This window comes from Panicum hallii, chromosome 5 (assembly GCF_002211085.1).
Source record: "Panicum hallii strain FIL2 chromosome 5, PHallii_v3.1, whole genome shotgun sequence".
NCBI classification, from domain to species: Eukaryota; Viridiplantae; Streptophyta; class Magnoliopsida; order Poales; family Poaceae; genus Panicum; species Panicum hallii.
In genome coordinates, this window is record NC_038046.1 from 54529842 (window position 1) to 54548567 (window position 18726).

Sequence of the window (18726 nt, forward strand, 5' to 3'; positions counted from 1 at the left end):
TAGTGCTAGTATTTTTTAGTTATTTCTTTTGTAATATAACTTTTGTTATTGTAAGATAACCTTATAATATTACGCGTATTCAACGCAATTTTTGTGAAAAACTTAGCTGTTTTCCTGTTGTCGGTTTGTAAGGTATTCTTGTGCATACCGAGGTCCCGTGTGGCCCCCTGGGAGGTAGTCGCGATAGGATGGGACTAGCTGCCATAGAACCGAGGTCCTGCACATAACTTACGATCGACGTTTAGTAGACATCCCCACAGGTTCTCGGTCTGGCCAGCAGAGGCCTCCTAAGTTGCGAAGCGAGTCAGAGCTCTAGGACCCATGTTTAAGGGCTAGAAGGGGTCACGGTCCCCTGGTACATGGTTCAAGGTGCAACGGCGCTCACCCTAGGAGGGCAGGGCGTGTAGGCTTAGGGTGCGGAACCAGGCTAAGCGGCTACACAGCCCTGGACCCTAGCAAAGGGCGAGCGCGTTTCCCTGGAGCCAGTTAACAGGGGTCCGATTCCTTTTTTCCTTTGAAACAGAGGTCCGGGGCAGGGACGTAGCTACACAACTTAAGAAAGGCCTCGGCTATGACACAGACGCGGAGAACATGTGGGGGGTTAGTGTAATCAAGAAGCGAAAAAAATGTAGACTCCAAGGACGTATTCGAGAACAAACTTTCCCTTAATGAATTGGTACAGGAGCGTTGTGCGATGTACGCCAGGGGCCGGGTTTACGAGGGCGGACCTCCACCGCCCCGGTCCGCACGTTGATGCTACCAATTACAAAGGGAAAATTCCCACTCAATCGGATCCTAGGGATAGAACTTACGGAGGTGCTCAATGTTCCACGGGTTGGGCAGTTGCATTCCATCCTCCGCAGCCAAACGAACAGATCCGGGTCGGCACACCTTTGTCACCTTAAAGGGCCCTCCCAGCTGGGGGAAAGCTTGTGCATGCCCTCTCGGTTCAGGATCCGCCTTAGGACTAGGTCCCCGACCCGGAGCTCCCTACTACGCACGAACCGTTGGTGGTAGCGCCGGAGCGCTTGGTTGTACCGTGCGTTTCGGACTGCTGCTCGCCATCTGCGCTCGTCGACGAGGTCCACATCTTAACGACGCTCCTGTTCCTGCATTCCCTCATCAAAAGACCGGACTCGCAGAGAGCCCATGGTGATCTCCGGGGGAAGGCACGCCTCGGCCCCGTAAACCAAGAAGAAAGGGGTTTCCCCTGTTGCCCGGCTAGGTGTGGTCCGGTTCCCCCATAACACACTTGGGAGTTCTTCAATCCACCTTGCGCCATGCTTCTCAAGGTCACAGTAGGTCCGGATCTTGAGCCCTCTGAGGATCTCAGCGTTGGCCCGCTCAACCTGGCCATTACTCCTGGGGTGCGCCACTGAGGCGAAACAGAGCTGAATGCCCATATCCTCACAGTACTCCTGGAAGTACTGGCTCGTGAACTGGGTCCCATTGTCTGTGATGACGCGGTTCGGGACCCCGAACCGGCACACCAATTGACCTGAGAAAAGCAGTTGCTGACGCCTTGGTGATGTTGACCACTGGGTTGCCTCCGGCCACTTAGTGAATTTGTCAATGGCAACATAGAGGTACCGGTACCCGCCAACGGCCCTAGGGAAAGGTCCCAAGATATCCAACCCCCATACCGCAAAGGGCCAAGAGGGAGGAATCATCTGCAGAGCCTGAGCTGGAGTGTGTATTTGCTTTGCGTGGAACTGACACGCTTTGCAGGATCTTACCAACTCAGCTGCATCCTGGAGTGCTGTCGCCAGTAAAAGCCATGCCGGAAAGCTTTACCAACCAGCGTGCGGGATGAAGAATGACTTCCGCACTCGCCTCCATGGATCTCCGTAAGCAAGTCGCGGCTCTCTTCCTGGGTGATGCACCGCATGAGGACGCCGTTGGCGCCACGGCGGTAGAGATCCCCTTCTACCACTGTGTATCGCTTAGCCATCCGGACAATGCGCTCAGTAGATGCTTGATCTTCAGGAAGGTAATTATCTTTCAGGTAGTCCCGGACCTTAGAGATCCATGCATCGGGACCTTTCTGAGAAACTGGGCGTGGCTCCCCGAGGTCTCCGGGACCCTCAAGGGAGCATACGACCCTTGGCGGGCTCCACGGATGGAGCGCCGCCGGGACCCCAGCTTCGAGGTGCTAGTCCGACCCCCTTCGCCCAGGTCGGCAGGCTGGGCGGAAGGCTTCAGCAGACGTCTCTGGAAGACGCCCTCAGGCACGGGTGACTGGGTCGATGCGCTCGCGGAGAGTGCATCAGCTGCTGTGTTGCCTTCGCGTGGAACATGTTGCAGTTCCAGCACAACGAAGTCCTTCTCGAGCCTCTTCACATGAATGAGGTAGGCCGCGAGCTGGGGGTTGTTGCAGCAACACTCCCCCCGACTTGCCTGATGATGAGTTGGGAGTCCCCTTTGACCAGGAGCTCTCGGACCCCCAGGGACAGAGCCGCCGTAAGTCCGAAGATTAAGGCCTCGTACTCCGCCCATGTTGTTGGTGGCCTCAAAATCAAGGTGCACCATGTACTTTAGCTGCTCGCCACGTGGGTCGATGAGGACCACACCAGCCCCGGCCTCTTGCTGCGGGCGGACCCGTCAAAGAAGAGGGTCCAGTGAGGCCTGGTGAAGACCGGAGCCCTGTCCTCCGGACGCGGGGGGTCCGTCCCTTGGTCCGGACCCCCGGAGGCGCTTGGTGCCGGCGTCCATTCCGCGATGAAGTCAGCCAGGATCTGGCTCTTGACGGCGTGACGCGGCTGGAAGTCGAGCTGGAACCCCGCGAGCTCTGCAGCCCACTTGGCAATGTTGCCTGTGGCGTTGGAGTTGTGGAGGATGGCCCTCAATGGATAGGCGGTCACCACCACAATCTTGTGAGCCTGAAAGTAGTGGCGGAGCTTTCTGGACGCAACAAGTATAGCATAAAGGAGCTTATGCGTTTCAGGATACCTGGCCTTTGTCTCATGAAGGACCTCACTGACGTAGTAGACCGGCTTCTGGACGGTCCTGACTCTGCCAGGTGGACTGGATCCTTCAATTTGGGCTGGGGACCCTTCGGCCCCCAAGCTGCTCAGTGCTTCTCCGGGTCGGAACCCGGCCGGACCCTCCGAAGCAGAGCCGGTTACTGGAGTGGAGGAGGCCGGACCTCCTTCTCCCGCAGGGGGGTCCACAGGGGCCCCCTGCGAGAGAAACTCGACCTCTCGGTGACCAGCACCATGCTGATCACTTCGGTCGTTGCTGCAAGATAAAGAAACAGTGTCTCACCTGGGTCCGGAGCGACCAGGACCGGCAAAGGAGGTAAGGTACTGCTTCATCTCTTGGAAGGCACGTTCTGCCTCTTCAGTCCATACAAACGGGCCAGACCCCCTCATCAACTTGAAGAAGGGAAGCGCCCTCTCCGCCAGCCTCGAAATGAAACGGCTGAGGGCTGCAAGGGACCCCACCAACCTCTGCACATCTTTGAGGCGTGCAGGAGGCCTCATTGCCTCGATCGCCCGGACCTTATCCAGGTTGGCCTCGATCCCCCGGTAGGAGACCAGGAAACCAAGGAGCCTTCCCGCCGATACGCCGAAGACGCACTTCTCGGGGTTAAGCTTGGTGGAAGTCGCCCGTAACTTGTCGAAGACTTGAGCTAAGTTTTCTAAGAGGGAATTCGACTCTCTAGTCTTGACAACGATGTCATCAACATACACCTCGACTATATCTCTAACCAAATCACCTAGAGTGATGTTCATCGCTCGAGGAAAGGTGGGTAGAGCATTAAGCAACCCATAAGGCATCACTATATAACAATAAAGACCATCCACTGTTACAAAAGCTGTATGCTTCCTATCATCACTAGCCATCTTGATTTGATGAAAACCAGAATAGGCATCTATGAAGGACAGCAAATCACACCCGGAGGTGGAGTCCACAATCTGATCTATACGCGGGAGTGGATAAGGGTCTTTTGGACATGCCTTGTTAAGATTGGTGTAGTCGATGCACATCCGAAGCTTCCCGTTGGCCTTTGGGACTACAACCGGGTTGGCCAACCATACAGGATGGTAGACCTCCTCGATGAAGCCAGCCTGCAGCAGCTTGCGGACCTCCTCACGGATGAAGTTTTGCCGCTCGATGGACTGCTTGCGTGGCTTCTGCCGGACCGGCCTGGCGTCAGGGTGGATCCTCAGATGATGCTCAATCACCTCCCTAGCGATCCCGGGCATCTGTGACGGTTCCCAAGCGAACACGTCAACATTTGCCCGGAGGAAGGCGATGAGCGCGCTTTCCTATTTCTCTCCCAGGTTGCCACCGATGCGGGTGGTCTGGGAGGTCTCCGCTCCGACCTGGACGGTCTTCACAGGGACATCATCCGTGTCGGACGGACGGACCTTCGGTGCTTTGGCCAGGGCCTTGGCACGTGAGGTCGAGGGGTCGGACCCCTGGGTGCCAGCTGCAGGGGTAAGCCCCGTAGCCAGCGCATGGAGCTTTTCGACCGCTACAACAGCGGCGGCCCGATCGCTTTGGACGGTGAGGACGCCCGCCGGAGAGGGCATCTTTAGGACCAGGTATCCGTAGTGGGCAACGGCCATGAACCGGTACAGGGCCGGTCTGCCGATGATAGCGTTGAAGGGGAGGTTAACTTCCGCGACCTCGAACTGCACGTTCTCGGTACGGAAATTGTCCTCCGTCCCGAATGTAACCGGTAAGGTGATGGTCCCTACCGGGTACACGGGATCGGGGCCCACTCCTGAGAATGGGCGTGATGGAGCCAGCTTGGACTCCGGGATCTGCAGGTGCTTGAACGCCGCATAGCTGATGACGTTGAGGCCGGCGCCTCCGTCGATCAGCACATGGTGAAGGCGTACATTGGCGATGGTGGGTGCCGTGATGAGCGGCAGCACCCCTGCACCCGCCATGTTCTCTGGGCAGTCGGATGGCCCAAAGGAGATGGTGATGCCCTTCCACCGCTGGTGGGGCGCCGCCCTCGGCACCCCTGGTTTCACCGAGAGGACCTCCCGGCGAAGGGCCTTCACGTCCCGTCAGGAGACGAGCTCCGAACTGCCACCGTACATAACGTACAGCTTTTTGCGGCGCTCATCCCCGCCGGACTCGGAATCGGACTGCTGGAACAGTCCCTTGAGGTCTTTATTGGGGTTTGATACCCCAACTCCCTCTCAGTCGCAGCTGCGTCGGCATCAGAGGCTTTCTCCTTGCCGGACCGCCGCGGAGGGGAGGAGCCTTCCTTGGAGGTTTGGTCACGCCTCTTGCTGAGACGCTCCGCGAGCTTCTGGATCTCGCGGCACTCAGCGGCGCTGTGGCGAGCTCCAGGATGGACAGGGCACGACCCTGGGTCGGTGCGCTGTTGTCGTGGGCGCTTGCCACGGGAGTTCTGGCCCCCGGTCGTCGCGGCTGCAACGGCCGGACCCCCAATCCGTGACTTGTCGAAGCCACGGTTCTTCTTGTTCTTCTTTTTGCCGCTGCCCGGCGCAGCGACACTGGGCCCACTCGTTTGAGCAGGTCCCGCCTGGGTTGCAGAGTGCCATGCACGGCCTTCTGCAGCCCGGGCGCACTTGTCCGCCAGAGCGAACAGGGTGGTGACGGCTTCCACCTGGTGGGTCGCCAGCTTCTCTAGCATCTTCTCGTCTCGGACCCCCTGCCGGAAGGCCGTGAAAATAGATGCATCGGAGATACGTGGGATGGTTCCACGTACCTTAGTGAAGCGGGAGATGAAGGCCCGGAGGGTTTCCCCGGGTTGTTGCCTCACGGCGTGGAGGTGGGCCTCCACGCCATGCTGCTGGTACGCACTGGCGAAGTTCGCCGTGAACTGTGCGCAGAGTTCACCCCAGGACTGGATGGATCCCGGGGTAAGGTTCATGAGCCAGGTCCGGGCCGGCCCGGTCAAGGCTACATGAAAGTAACTTGCCATGACGGCTTCGTTACCTCCAGCCGCCGTGATGGCGGTGATGTAGACCTGCAGGAACTCTGACGGGTTGGAGGACCCGTCATATTTTTCCGGCAGGTGAGGCCGAAACTTGGACGGCCAAGCGACCACACGAAGGTGGTCTGCGAGCGCTGCACAGCCCACGCCCGATACCGGTACCTGGGTGAGTCCTTGCGGCCTCACCGTAGCCGCATCGAGCTCAGGGGCAAGGTTCCGACCCTCAATGTTGAGCCGTCGGTTACGTGCTCGCTCGATGGAGATCCTGGCATCCTCTCCCGCATGCCTGCGGTTGAGCTCCGCCCGGAGATCCTCGGTCCGTGCACTCCTCACTGATGGTGAGTGCACAGAACCGGATGCGCCGCCTTGACGACGGCGCTGCCTGGACACAGATCTCCCCGCTGAGCCTGGGGAAGCCTGTGCCAGCTTGAGGAGGCGGTCGACGTCGTCACGCCATTGTCTGTGCGCGTCTGGCGACGCCGCCTCGCCAGGGGGGTTGCGGAGCAACTCCCTGTCTGCCATGAGGGGCCCGCTCGGTGGGAGCACCGATTGGGCCACGGAGTCCCGCTCCGCTGCGCGTGGTGGAGCAGCACGCGGAGCCACCCTGGAGGCGTGACGGCGCGAGGCGTGTGGCGCTGTCGACGCCACTTCTTCACCGATCAGGAGGTCATGGTGACCATTTTCCTGCGCCATTAAAGTCGCGAAGGTCGACCGAGCGCAAACCAAACCTAAGTCCCCTACCTGGCGCGCCAAATGTCGGAGGAATTCTCCAGCCGGGTGGCGGAAAGCACCCGCCTAATCCTAGTTAAGGATGGGTTTGGAGGAGACTTAGGAGCGCTCGATCGGCGAACAGATGAACGCAGGAAGGCCACAGAGATTTAGAGTGGTTCGGGCCGCCGAAGCGTAACACCCTACGTCCACTTTGGTGTTGTTTTGCTTGAAGAAGCCTCGAGCTCCTCTCCGTAGTCCTCTCGATCGGGGAGTTGATGTGCGTATCCACAGTCGGGATACGGCCGTGTACAGCCTTGTCTTGTACAGTGTTCGGTGTCAGCGTTGCCCAACAGTGAAGCCGTGCTGTCACTGTTGGGATCGAACCTCCAGTCAGGGGGCGAGCCAGTGCTGACTCGTGCCATGCGCACTGTTACAGCGCAAGCCTTAGCACGCCTATTACAGACCATCATCACACGCGCAGCGCCGTGACGGGACTGCACACAGTCCGCGCACTGTGCGCGGTGATACGACGCGCCGCCTTCAGATCAGGCGGGCTTACCGTGGTGTCAGCTTACCTGCCCCGTGTGTCAGTGGCAGGCCGCACCTTTTGACCTTGGCGCGCCCAACTCACCTACCGCATTGAATGCTGGTAGGTGGAGAGGCGACCCGTAAGGGGCCTCCGGCCGCAGGCACGCGGCGGGGTCAGCCCCGCTCCTCCCGCCGGGCAGCACATGGCGGCACCGGACCCCTTCCCGGGGGAAAGAGGGGTCCGGGGCCCCCGTGGCCGGCCGGAGCGGGCTGACCTGTGATGGTCTGGCCATCACACGTGGCGGTCCCGGACCTCCCAGGGGTGGCCGGGTCCGCAGGGGTTACCCGAGAGCTCTCCCGCCCACGTGGGTGTGCAAAGGCCCTGGACCTCACGGAGCTCGGGGAGGGTCCGGAGACCGTGGTCCCAGCAGTCAGGCCCGGAGGCCGTATGCCACGTGGCCCAGAGGCGAGGGGGAGCGTGGATTATGAGAAGTACCAGGGCCTGGACACTCTAGCAGGAGGTACCCCTATCTGTATGTACCGACACCTACCATAAAAATTTCACCGTAATTAGATCATGAAAATTGTAACTATAAATTAATTAATTAAAAAAGTATATATCTAAAAGTACAATAAATTTTTTATCAAATTATATCATATCATATGTTCAATGCATAGAGCTACTCGCGTGGAGTCCAACAAAAATAAATTTTCTATTTTATAATTTTTTATAATTTACTATAATTTTTCAAATGTTCGGCTAAAATAAACATAAAAGACAGCAAACCCACGGAAGGTCATTGTGCAGTATCGCGAATCAAAAATACAGCGGACAGTGAGGAAACACGGACTCATTCAGGAGGAAAAAACTATCGTGACCTGCTGGAGGCCTACTTCAATTGCAAACGGGCTGGTCTCTCGAGCTGAGACTTCCGTTTTGAGCCCACAACTGGCCCATCCGCTTCCACCAGGCAGCCCACGCTCCCGTTGGCCCAACGCACCTTTCACAGTTCTTCACCTCCCTCCGCCGCTGCCTAGGCTGGCCGAGCTCGGGCAAACGAGACGCCGACACGGGCAGGCGAAGCTGCAAGCAGCAGCGGTTTAGGGCTTGCAGCAGTTCTGCTAACTGCATTATCCGGCGCCACCAAGTCCCAATCCCCATTTCCCAAATCCACCATGCCCCTAGCTCTCTCTCGGTCTCTACGGCCCCCGGCGGATGGAGAACAAAGCGAGAAGGGGAGCGGTTGGTAGAGCACGCGACGGGCTGCGCGGTGAGCGCGCGGCGCGGGGTACTGCACTCTCCGAGACTGCAGGCGTGCCGGGAGCCGAGCGGGGCAGCAGGTATGAAAATTGCCGAATTGGAAATGTGAATGCTTGAATGGTTGTTGAATTATCTGAGAAATATAATTGGGGAACAATTATCGAATTATTTCATGGTTAGGATTTTTTTCCCCCAACGCAAGTTAAGGATGAGGCCTAAGGTACAGAGGAGCAAAAATTGAATAACGCTAGGCATTTCGTGGCTCGTATCACGAATTGTTCATAATAGATACTGACTCATGATTAGCATTAGTTTTATATGGCCTTTTTACATTGATCTCGCATGCCCAGATGAGAAATCCCACGGTGGACGCCAAAGCTGTTGGCATAGTACCATTCGGGATGAAGAAGCACCACAACAGTTCAAGCAATGAAACTGCTTGCTATGAAATACAAAGACACCCTTCGGAACAAAGTAACAATATTCTATTTCAAAGAGATCAACTGTCCCGTCAAATACAGATACACGGGTATTTATAGAGGACTATTCAACTACCTCTCGGAACATTACACCTTTTTGCCCCTCACTACATTCCCGGAATATTCTTAGGGCAGATGGTAATTGTCCTCTCTAACCCTATTTTACAAGTCAGCATGCTACGTGGGCTTCCTAACTGGTGCCCTCTTCAGCTAGAGGCTTCGCCCCGACCCTTCGGATCAGGTTCTTTTATTGCACCTCGCTAGGGGGGGAGCCCCACCAGCTCGCGGGCTCTTCGATCCTCCTCTAGCGCTGACCCTTTGCTTCACCTTCGGTACTTCGGCGTCCCTTCGGTGGCGACACTTCGCTTCCCCTTCGCGGTCCTTCGCTCGGTTGTGGCCTGTCTCTAATCGAGGTTGCTCCCGCACCTCGTAGGGGTCCGAAGGAGGCCTCCCCAACACGGTTGTGAAATCAAGATCTTCATATTTCTGTGAACAAATGTCCTTCCTTATTACAAGACTTAAAAAATCGGTGTATATACCAATTTGCTCCCTCATGAGTCATGAAACAGAACTAAACTATGGCAAGTAGTATCTACTTTGGCCTCTTATCACCAATCTTTGGTTCTGCCATTGTAGATCGGATGTTGTTTTTTTTACCGTTTTCTTATCTTATGTTTTAAAATAGACCGAAATAATTAAGAAATGGAATTAGTTCAATAATGAAAGGCGTCAGTTCAGTAGGTACATCTTCAGCAATTGCACTGTTTGGTTCAAATTCTTGTGTTTTTATGCAAATCCGGTTCATAAGGAGCCCCTCTTACGCCCTGCATGACAGAGGTAAGGAGAATTTCTTTTGGGTATCGTATATACATATACAATAGATGTTCTGTTGCTTATTTCTACGGTTATTTCTAGTGGAAGCAAAGGATGAAGCTTGTGGCTCATAGGTAGCTCCTGAGATATAGCCTACTCCTAACAGATTGCTTAGCGAGTGCTCATGACTTTTGAACAAACAAGCCATGTCAATTTGGACAAGTTGTGCTTGCATGCGTGGAGCCTCAATGAGAGAGCATATCACTAGTTAAGGGAGTGATGGTAGAACCAAAGGTAGCAGCATTTCTATATCACGCATGCTGCTAGCTTGAAGCTAAGTCTGCAAGTCATGGGTGACACAGACAAGTCCATGCCGGTTTCTCACTTAGGCAAGAAACTCCTCGATGTGGTGCCTATGTTTCTCCTCTTCTCCTTGGGATTTTTCCTGGGCATGATCTCCGACTCAAAGTTCCCAAACTTCCACCTTCCTTTCGTTCCATCAGTGCCCTCCCCTACGCCATTGCCACCATTGCCGCTGCCGCCCGTGTCATCACCACCTCCACCCCGGCAGCCTATGCCATCCCCACCATTGCCTCCGCCTACACAATCGCCGCCCCCACAAGTGGGGGCGATGGGCTTCTTCATGCCAAACAGCGTGATGCATAACATGACGGCTGAGGAGCTGTTCTGATGGGCATCCATGGCGCCTAGGGTCCACAGCACGCCGTACCACCGCTTGCCAAAGGTTGCCTTTTTGTTCTTGACGAGAGGGAACCTGCCTTTGTGGCCTTTTTGGGAGATGTTCTTCGCAGGGAACGATGGCCTGTACTCCATCTACGTGCACACCGATCCCTCCTACACCGATTCGCCACCGAAGGAGTCCGTGTTCTACGGTCGCATGATCCCAAGTCAGGTACTAAAAGATAGAACCAATTGAATTTTTTTCCATCTATTGAGAGAGATATGTACTGCAACCACAAGATAGGGCAACCTGAAAATAAAGTGCTACATTGCATTGAAAAAATCAAATGCAATGAGTAACCTTCAGATAATCAAATTGATGCTCACCCAACTGAGTTAGTCTCTGCTTGTGATTAATCCCATGAAACAACTTCATCATTCTTGTCTTCTCTTTTTTCGCTAATCATTCTATTCAAGTGACCACTAGCAGTTTTCAGCTGCAACGTTTGTGATGCACCTGCCACCTTCTATCTGGTGAATGGCTTAATGCAGAAAACGAGGTGGGGTGATGTGACTCTGGTGGAGGCGGAGCGTCGACTCCTAGCGAACGCGCTCCTGGACCTCGCCAACGAGCGCTTCGCGCTCCGGTCCGATTCGTGCATCCCCCTCTACAACTTCACCACCGTGTGCGCCCTGCTCACCGGCTCTAGCACCTGCTTCGTCGACAGTTTCGTGAACCACGACAGCAAGGTGCGCTGCAACTACAACTAGGGATGAAAACGGACAGGAATTGACGGGAAAATTCCTTACCTATTTTCGTTGCCGTATTTTTCACCAGAAACAGGAGCGGGACCGAAACAACCGGAAACGGGACAGAAACGGGTACACGGAAACGAATAAATACGGATGGAAATACAACGGGAACGGACGGAAACTGGAAACTTGCACCGGGTTGCACCGGGATGATAAGTTACAACATAGTCTATACTGTTATACGTTACATATTCAAAGCACACACTAGCAGACGCACTGCTGCTGCGTGGGCAAGGCAGCACGCCAGGCAGCCAACACCAGCTTCAGACTGAGTGGTTGCTGGGCATGGTACAGGTGCATTGCTTCCAGGCTTCTAGCAGACAAGCAGGCAAGTAGCAGCTAGCGGCATCTTCAACACGTCGAGGACGGCGGCGTGTGGCTCGGCAGCTCGGGGTCGTGGGCACCGCGTACGCCACGGCGGGCGGAGGGAGCGGCGGCGCACGCGGCAAAAGGCCAGGAGCACCGGCGTGCATCGATTTGGGCGCAGCGGCCAGCCGCCGGCGAGCGCATGGCGGCGGGAATCGAGCGGGATGGGCGTAGGAGCCGCGGAGGCACCAGGTGCAGGCGAGGCGTGGCCGCGCGGGGTGGGAGCTACGAGCGAGGCAGGCTGGCAGCAAGCGGGCGGCGGCCGCCAGGGCCTAGGGGGTCGAGGACTCAAGGTGAGTCCGTGAGGGGTCGGGGGATTAGAGATTTGAGCGTTGATTAACGTCTCGGGCCTAGTCAAGTGCTGGGCTAGTAGGGTGTTATTTGGCCCATCATGTATAAATTAAAAAGGGATGAATATAGGTTCATCCTGATCAAAAATGAGATCCGGCAATACAGGTGGGATATACCCTCTCCCATATCCCGTTCCGTTCCCGGTTACTTCTATTCCATTTCCCGTTCCGGTTCCGGAACTTTCCATCCCGTTTCCGTTTAACCACGAATATAGAAGAAATATAAAAATACGGACGGACGGAAACGGAACTTTTTCCATCCGTTTTCAACCTTAGCTACAACCCCTTCGCCTACCGCAGCAACGTCAGCCTGCCGCAGTGGCGCAAGGGCTTCCAGTGGTTCGAGATGGACCGCGCCCTCGCACTCGAGGTCGTCTCCAAGGACACCTACCTCCCGGCGTTCCAAGAGTGCTGCGCCGTCGTGCCGGCCTGCCTCATGGACGAGCACTACATCCCGACGCCTGCTGAGCCTGACCGAGTGGGCAGGCAATGCCAACCGGACGCTCACGTTCGCGGGCTGGCGGATGGGGGGAGCGCACCCCTGGACGTACGGGAGGGACGACGTGAAGGAGGAGCTGATCCGGGAGATCAGGGGAGGCGCCGGCAAGAACTGCACCTACAATGACGGGGCCAACGGCACCTGCTACTTGTTCGCGCGCAAGTTCGCCCCGGACGCCTCGAGCCGCTGCTCAGCTTGGCTCCAAAGGTTATGGGGTTTGGTTGAGATGCTCAAGATTGTTGTACTACCGGTTTTGTTTCTTCTTGAGGAACGGTACCAGTCAGTACCCATTTCTGTTGATATGAGACGAAAAAAAGAAGAGATTATCTCTAACACAACACTACTACCATTGTATTCCTTGGAAATACGGTAGTGTGTCATGAATCAGTAGAAAATCCATTGAGTTTTCTACAGTGGCTGAAATGACAGAGATCTCAAATTCCTCCATGAGACCTTGCTCAGAGAAGGGTGCTGCTTTTGCTTTGTTTCCCCATTCCGGAAGAAGATGAAATTAAGTTCAGTGGTGACAGAATGGGAGGAATTTAAGCAAGCCATCATTTCAAAAAATAAAAAATAAAAGAATCAGTGGATACATTGTCTCCAGTTGCATTTGTAGTTGATTCATAGTGGAAGCAAAGGATGAGCTCATGACTCATAGATTATCCCTTCCTGTCTATATCTTACTAATAATGAATAGCTTAGTCTGTACTCTCCAACTTTTGCACGAGCAAGCCATGCCAATTTGCGCAAGTTGTACATGCATGCGTGGTCGCCTCAATGCATGGGCCAATCACCGAGTACATCACTAGCAGCAGCAGTATAACCTGGGCTCTCACGCTTGCTGCTGCTAGCTTGAGGCTAAGCCATATGAAGGACACAAACAAGCCCACCCGGGCGTCGCGCTCCGGCGGGAAGCTCCTGTACGTGGTTCATATGCTTCTCTTCATCTCCTTGGGATTTGTCCTGGGCATGGCATCCATAGCCAAGCTCCCAAACTTCAGCATCCCTTTCGTCGTGCCATCGCTGCCCTCTCCAAAGCCGTCGGCACTTCCTCCGCCGCCGCCTACGCCGCCCCCAGCACCACAGGAGCTCCAGATGGAGCTGATGAGCTTCCTTCCGCCGAGCGGCGTCATACACAACATGACCGACGAGGAGCTATTCTGGAGGGCGTCAATGGCGCCGAAGCTCCGCCGCACGCCCTACCACCGCGTGCCGAAGGTCGCCTTCTTGTTCCTGGTGAGAGGGGACCTGCCGCTGCGGCCGCTGTGGGAGAAGTTCTTCGCGGGGCACGAGGGGCTCTACACCATATACGTGCACGCCGACCCCTCCTACACCGGCTCGCCGCCGGAGGACTCCGTGTTCTACGGCCGCATGATCCCAAGCCAGGTAAATCAAGCAGCAAACGAAATGAACTACAGCTTCTTCGTCATCAATCCCTCGCTGCAGCTTCCGACGCAACCATGAATGCATCCTCGCTGGGTTGGTGCAGAAAACGAAATGGGGGGACGTGAGCCTGGTGGAGGCGGAGAGCCGGCTGCTGGCGAGCGCGCTCCTGGACTACGGCAACGAGCGCTTCGTGCTGCTGTCGGAGGCGTGCATCCCCGTCCGCAACTTCACCACCGTGCACGCCTTCCTCGCCGGCTCCGCCACCAGCTTCGTCGACAGCTACGGCGACGGCGACTGCCGGGCGCGCTACGACAGGTACTTCGCCGAGCGCACCAACATCACCATCGAGCACTGGCGCAAGGGCGCGCAGTGGTTCGAGATGGACCGCGCCCTGGCGCTGGAGGTCGTCGCCGACGAGCCCTATATCCAGATGTTCCGCGGCTTCTGCGTCGGCCGGTGGCGCTGCCTCACCGACGAGCACTACCTCCCGACGCTGCTCAGCCTGCTAGGGTGGGGCCCCCGCAACGCCAACCGGACCCTCACGTACGCGGACTGGAAGCGGCCGCAGGGGATGCACCCGCACACCTATGACAAGGTGGAGGTGACAGAGGAGCTTGTCAGGCGGATCAGGGAGGACGGCGGCAACCGCTGCTTCTACAACGGCGCCAGGAACGGCATCTGCAACCTGTTCGCCCGCAAGTTCGCGCCGGACACGCTCGAGGCGCTGCTCCGATTGGCTCCCAAGGTCATGGGCTTTGGGTGACTTGATCATCAAGATTTTGGATCACTGTATACTTCCCAGAGCCTAGGGTTAAAATACTTGTCGTAGTTAGTTCTTAAAGGAATTATTACCGCTCACGATTGCGTAGTTGCGTGAAGTCGAAGTTTTGAAATAGACTTGTGCTGCTGGACCCACTGGTTGGCGATCTTATGTATTCATGAACATGTTTGACCTGAAGGAATATTGAAACAGATCAGAACATGCATCACGGTTATGCATCCTCGTTTACCGTGCCTACACTTGTGTCAATCCTAAGTTTCCTTTTCATGCCAAAACGTGTCCCTGGATCAGACGTCAAGCCACTTCAACATGAGAAGAATCAAGGGATGAATGAATTATGAAGACCACGGAGGGATGCATGGCTGAGACATGTTAGATATGCATAAGTGACAATTCCTCAGTCCCCAAGTAGAAAATATTACCTCTACATAAACCACAGTTACTCGCTTCGGAATTTGCTCTCAGAGATACAGCTGGAAAAGTGCATCCTACTATGCAGAGATAGTAGTATAGTAGAGTGTAATGTGAACATATTTTTCGTTTGAGTGGGGACATTGGCCAGAAATTGTGTGTCTGTCCGCAAGCTGACTAACTGATTCCTCTTATGTTGTGCTCCTTTGATTCTCCTCATACTATCCTTTTGCGCAGTATAAATATGTAACAAACAGATCAGAAGCTGCATATAGTTCTCCATTATCGGTAGTTCATAACGGAAGCAAAGGTTGAAACCACGACCCACCGATCGCTTGCATCCTACTAACAGCTAGTGAAGTAAGTCGGGGAGTAGTAGTAGCTTTTGCACGAGCAAGCCATGCTAATTTGCAGAGAAAGCAAAGCGGCCGGCGGCGTGCCTGAACGAGGCTACGACTCTATGAGCCATTGTATAAGGCAGCAAGTGTGTAACCAACCGGGCAGAGCATTTCACCCTCACGCATGCTACCGGGAGGAGGCCAATCCATGAAGGACGCGAAGAAGCCCACGCGGGCGTCCCGCCTGGGCGGGAGGCTCGTCGGCGTGGCGTCCATGCTCCTCCTCGTCTCGCTGGGGTTCGTCCTCGGCGTGACCTCCTCCAACGCCATGTTCATCAGGTTCTACCTCCCTTTCATGCCGCCGCTACGCTCCGCTGCCGCGGCGGCGTCCTCGCCCCCGCCGCAGCCGTCGCCCACGCCGCCACCGCCGCCGACGCCGACGCAAGACCAGCGGACGGGGTCGGCGGGGTTCCTGACGGCGCCGAGCGGCGTCATGCACAACATGACCGACGAGGAGATGTACTGGCGAGCGTCCATGGCGCCCATGGTCCGCCGCGCGCCCGACAGCCGCGTGCCGAAGGTCGCCTTCTTGTTCCTGGTCCGGGGGGAGCTGCCGCTGCGGCCGCTGTGGGAGAAGTTCTTCGAGGGCCACCAGGGGCTCTACTCCATCTACGTGCACGCCCACCCCTCCTACACCGGCTCGCCGCCGGCGGACTCCGTCTTCTACGGCCGCTACATTCCGAGCCAGGTAAATAATAACCAAGAATTCAGTCGGAGCACTCTTTATACGAAACCTATGAATCTCTTCCTGCAGTTCAAAACCCAAATTTACACTCGATTTCGGTTGTTTCGCAGAGGACGAAATGGGGCGACGCGAGCCTGGTGGAGGCCGAGCGGCGGCTGCTGGCGAACGCGCTCCTGGACCTCGGCAACGAGCGGTTCGCGCTCTTCTCGGAGGCGTGCATCCCGCTGTACGACTTCCCCACCGTGTACGCCTTCCTCACCGGCGCCAACACCAGCTTCGTCGACTGCTACGAGAACGGCGGCAGCCGGTCGCGGTACCGGCCCTTCTTCGCCACCCGCAACATCACGCTGGCGCGGTGGCGCAAGGGCGCGCAGTGGTTCGAGATGGACCGCGCGCTCGCCCTCGAGTCCGTCGCCGACGACTTCTGCTTCCCAGCGTTCCGCGACTTCTGCGTGGGGCGGAGCGAGTGCCTCATCGACGAGCACTACCTCCCGACGCTGGTGAGCCTGCTGGGGTGGGGCCCCCGCAACGCCAACCGCACGCTCACGTACGCCGACTGGAAGCGCGCCGTCAACCGGCACCCGCACACCCACGGCGGGGAGGAGGTGACGGAGGCGCTCATCAGGGAGATCCGGGAGGACGGCGGCGGGCGGTGCTTCTACAACGGCGCCCGGAACGGCATCTGCAACCTGTTCGCGCGCAAGTTCTCGCCGGACGCGCTCGAGCCGCTGCTCCGGGTGGCGCCCAAGGTCATGGGGTTCGGCTGACGAGACGGCCGGCGGCGACCGGAGCAGGGGTTGTACCATAGTATTCTTTTTTGCGCCATGGCCGATCGATCCAGGTTGAGCTGGGATCACAGGCCGAGAGTCCAGTATCAAGAGGAGAATAAACTCTCAAATCTTTTTGCGATCATGAACACCTCGTTTGCCAACCGATAGCCATGTTGCTGGCTGGGTTTCACGGCGGCATAGCCTGGGCATGCCGTTGTGGTTGCGCGGCGTGGTGGTGGGCACTAGGGCGGCAGGCGGAGCACGCCGCCCTCGTGCGGCGCCGCCGCCGCGACTGGCAGTCTCTGGGACCGGAGAGGGAGGCTCCGGTGATTTGGGCGGAAAAGGCGGGGGGCTCCGTGAGACCGAGAGGAAGAGCTTGAACTTTTCCGCACCTAGGTGGGCTTCATATTTTGGCCCAACACTGGTTGAAACGAGCGGGCCGGCTGGGCAATCTAGGTGAACTGGCAGGCTGCATATTCAGCCCAACAGGAAGGGATTGTCGGATCATCAACTAGTGATTCCGACTCTATTAAGCTTGATAAATAATACAGTATTGCTTAGTATCTTTACCGCGTCTTGCTCTAAAGGCAAAACGTGGTCGCCGGTTCGACGCAATTAGTCTCCGGCAAGGAGGCTTCTTACATATTAAAAACGAAAAAGAATGTGCATACTCTGTTTGGAAATAACCTAAGACGTATGATAAAAATGTATGTATGTAAAAGAAAATTAATGTAATGTATTGTAACATAAATGGTGCTATCCATTAGCACCACAAGCTTCTAAAAATATGAGTAATATCTGTGCTAAAATTTGTTGAAAATTGTAACTCTCTGTGATTCAATCAATCTTTGAAACAGGAGCCACAAACACTACAATTTATGTCAATTTTTTTAGAGGAACTTTTATGTCAATTTTGTGGAGGGTTTTATAGATTTCTCAATAAACTTTCCATAATACTCTTGAATGCTCTTCGATCTCTAGCAAGCCGAGCATGATTTTTCTCTTGAATACACAAGAAAGCTACACATATTTTGTATTAAGAATTCAAATAAATTTAGTTAGTATTAGGTACACATTCTCAGTCTGTCGTGCCTTCCCTGCTCTCCGTGGGGGCGGGAGGCTAGCTCAACGGTATGTTGGAAGGGAACAGAGGAACAATGCATATTCTTCGTTTGTTTTTCTTTACACGTCATACTAGATTTATGCTAAGTCAAATTTAATCAACTTTGACCAAAATTATAGAAGAAAATAATAATATTTACAATATCAAATTTGTTTCATTGAATCCACCATGAAGTACACGTTGATAGGGCATATGTTGGATAGTATAATTGTTGCTATATTTTTCCATAGATTTGGTCAAAGCTAGCTGAATCGATATGAAAATAAAAATGGAGGAAATATTAATATTATATGGAGAAAGAGGCATGGCATGTTGATGATATATAGTGATCAAAGTAAGCCGCGCCTTAGATTTTCCTATTTTGATGAAGGGAGCGGTGTAGAACCTGCACCAGGTCGACCTTGAGTTCGCGACTTGGGGTCAAGGTTGATATAGCATTGACTGGCTAACCAAGCTCAAGTACAGGTAGAACGATAACCAAGGAAACCGTAAGGCCCCTCAGTTTTTTCTCGTCACATGGCCTGATTGCCTGAAGTTACCATTTGCTCGGCACGTGCTCACGAATCAGCCTAGTTTGTACTCTGTCCAACCATCCTTGACAGTAGGAGAAAACCGTAAGGTAATGCATGTTATGTTGTCAGGCGGTGCGCTTGGACGTCCCCCGAACCCAAACTGCACCGCAGTTAGGGCCTGTTTGGATCCAGCGGAAAGAGAGAGAGAAAGTGCAAAACTTTTGCTCTTTTGCACT

The 18726-nt window shown here is 55.2% G+C and overlaps 2 protein-coding genes and 1 pseudogene across 2 annotated transcripts; all 3 read left to right on the plus strand.

Moving 5' to 3' along the window:
• The first annotated feature begins 10353 nt into the window (after window positions 1-10353).
• Window positions 10354-12649, plus strand: LOC112892802 (annotated as a pseudogene).
• A 642-nt stretch (window positions 12650-13291) lies between these two features.
• Window positions 13292-14749, plus strand: LOC112895646. The gene is made up of 2 exons (XM_025963622.1): window positions 13292-13810; window positions 13914-14749. Exons 1-2 carry the CDS (start codon window positions 13292-13294, stop codon window positions 14571-14573), a joined length of 1179 nt encoding a protein of 392 aa, XP_025819407.1. The 3' UTR covers window positions 14574-14749.
• Window positions 14750-15548: 799 nt separating this feature from the next.
• LOC112895467 lies at window positions 15549-16984 on the plus strand. The gene is made up of 2 exons (XM_025963419.1): window positions 15549-16088; window positions 16196-16984. Exons 1-2 carry the CDS (start codon window positions 15549-15551, stop codon window positions 16850-16852), a joined length of 1197 nt encoding a protein of 398 aa, XP_025819204.1. The 3' UTR covers window positions 16853-16984.
• The last annotated feature ends 1742 nt before the right edge of the window (window positions 16985-18726 follow it).

What these genes read in the sequence shown, in the direction of transcription:
- LOC112895646 (XM_025963622.1), top strand. Translation starts at nt 13,292, where the DNA reads ATGAAGGACACAAACAAGCCCACCCGGGCGTCGCGCTCCGGCGGGAAG. An exon ending in GCCGCATGATCCCAAGCCAG is followed by an intron (nt 13,811 to 13,913) that starts GTAAATCAAGCA and finishes GGGTTGGTGCAG; the next exon opens with AAAACGAAATGGGGGGACGT.
- LOC112895467 (XM_025963419.1), top strand. Translation starts at nt 15,549, where the DNA reads ATGAAGGACGCGAAGAAGCCCACGCGGGCGTCCCGCCTGGGCGGGAGG. An exon ending in GCCGCTACATTCCGAGCCAG is followed by an intron (nt 16,089 to 16,195) that starts GTAAATAATAAC and finishes GTTGTTTCGCAG; the next exon opens with AGGACGAAATGGGGCGACGC.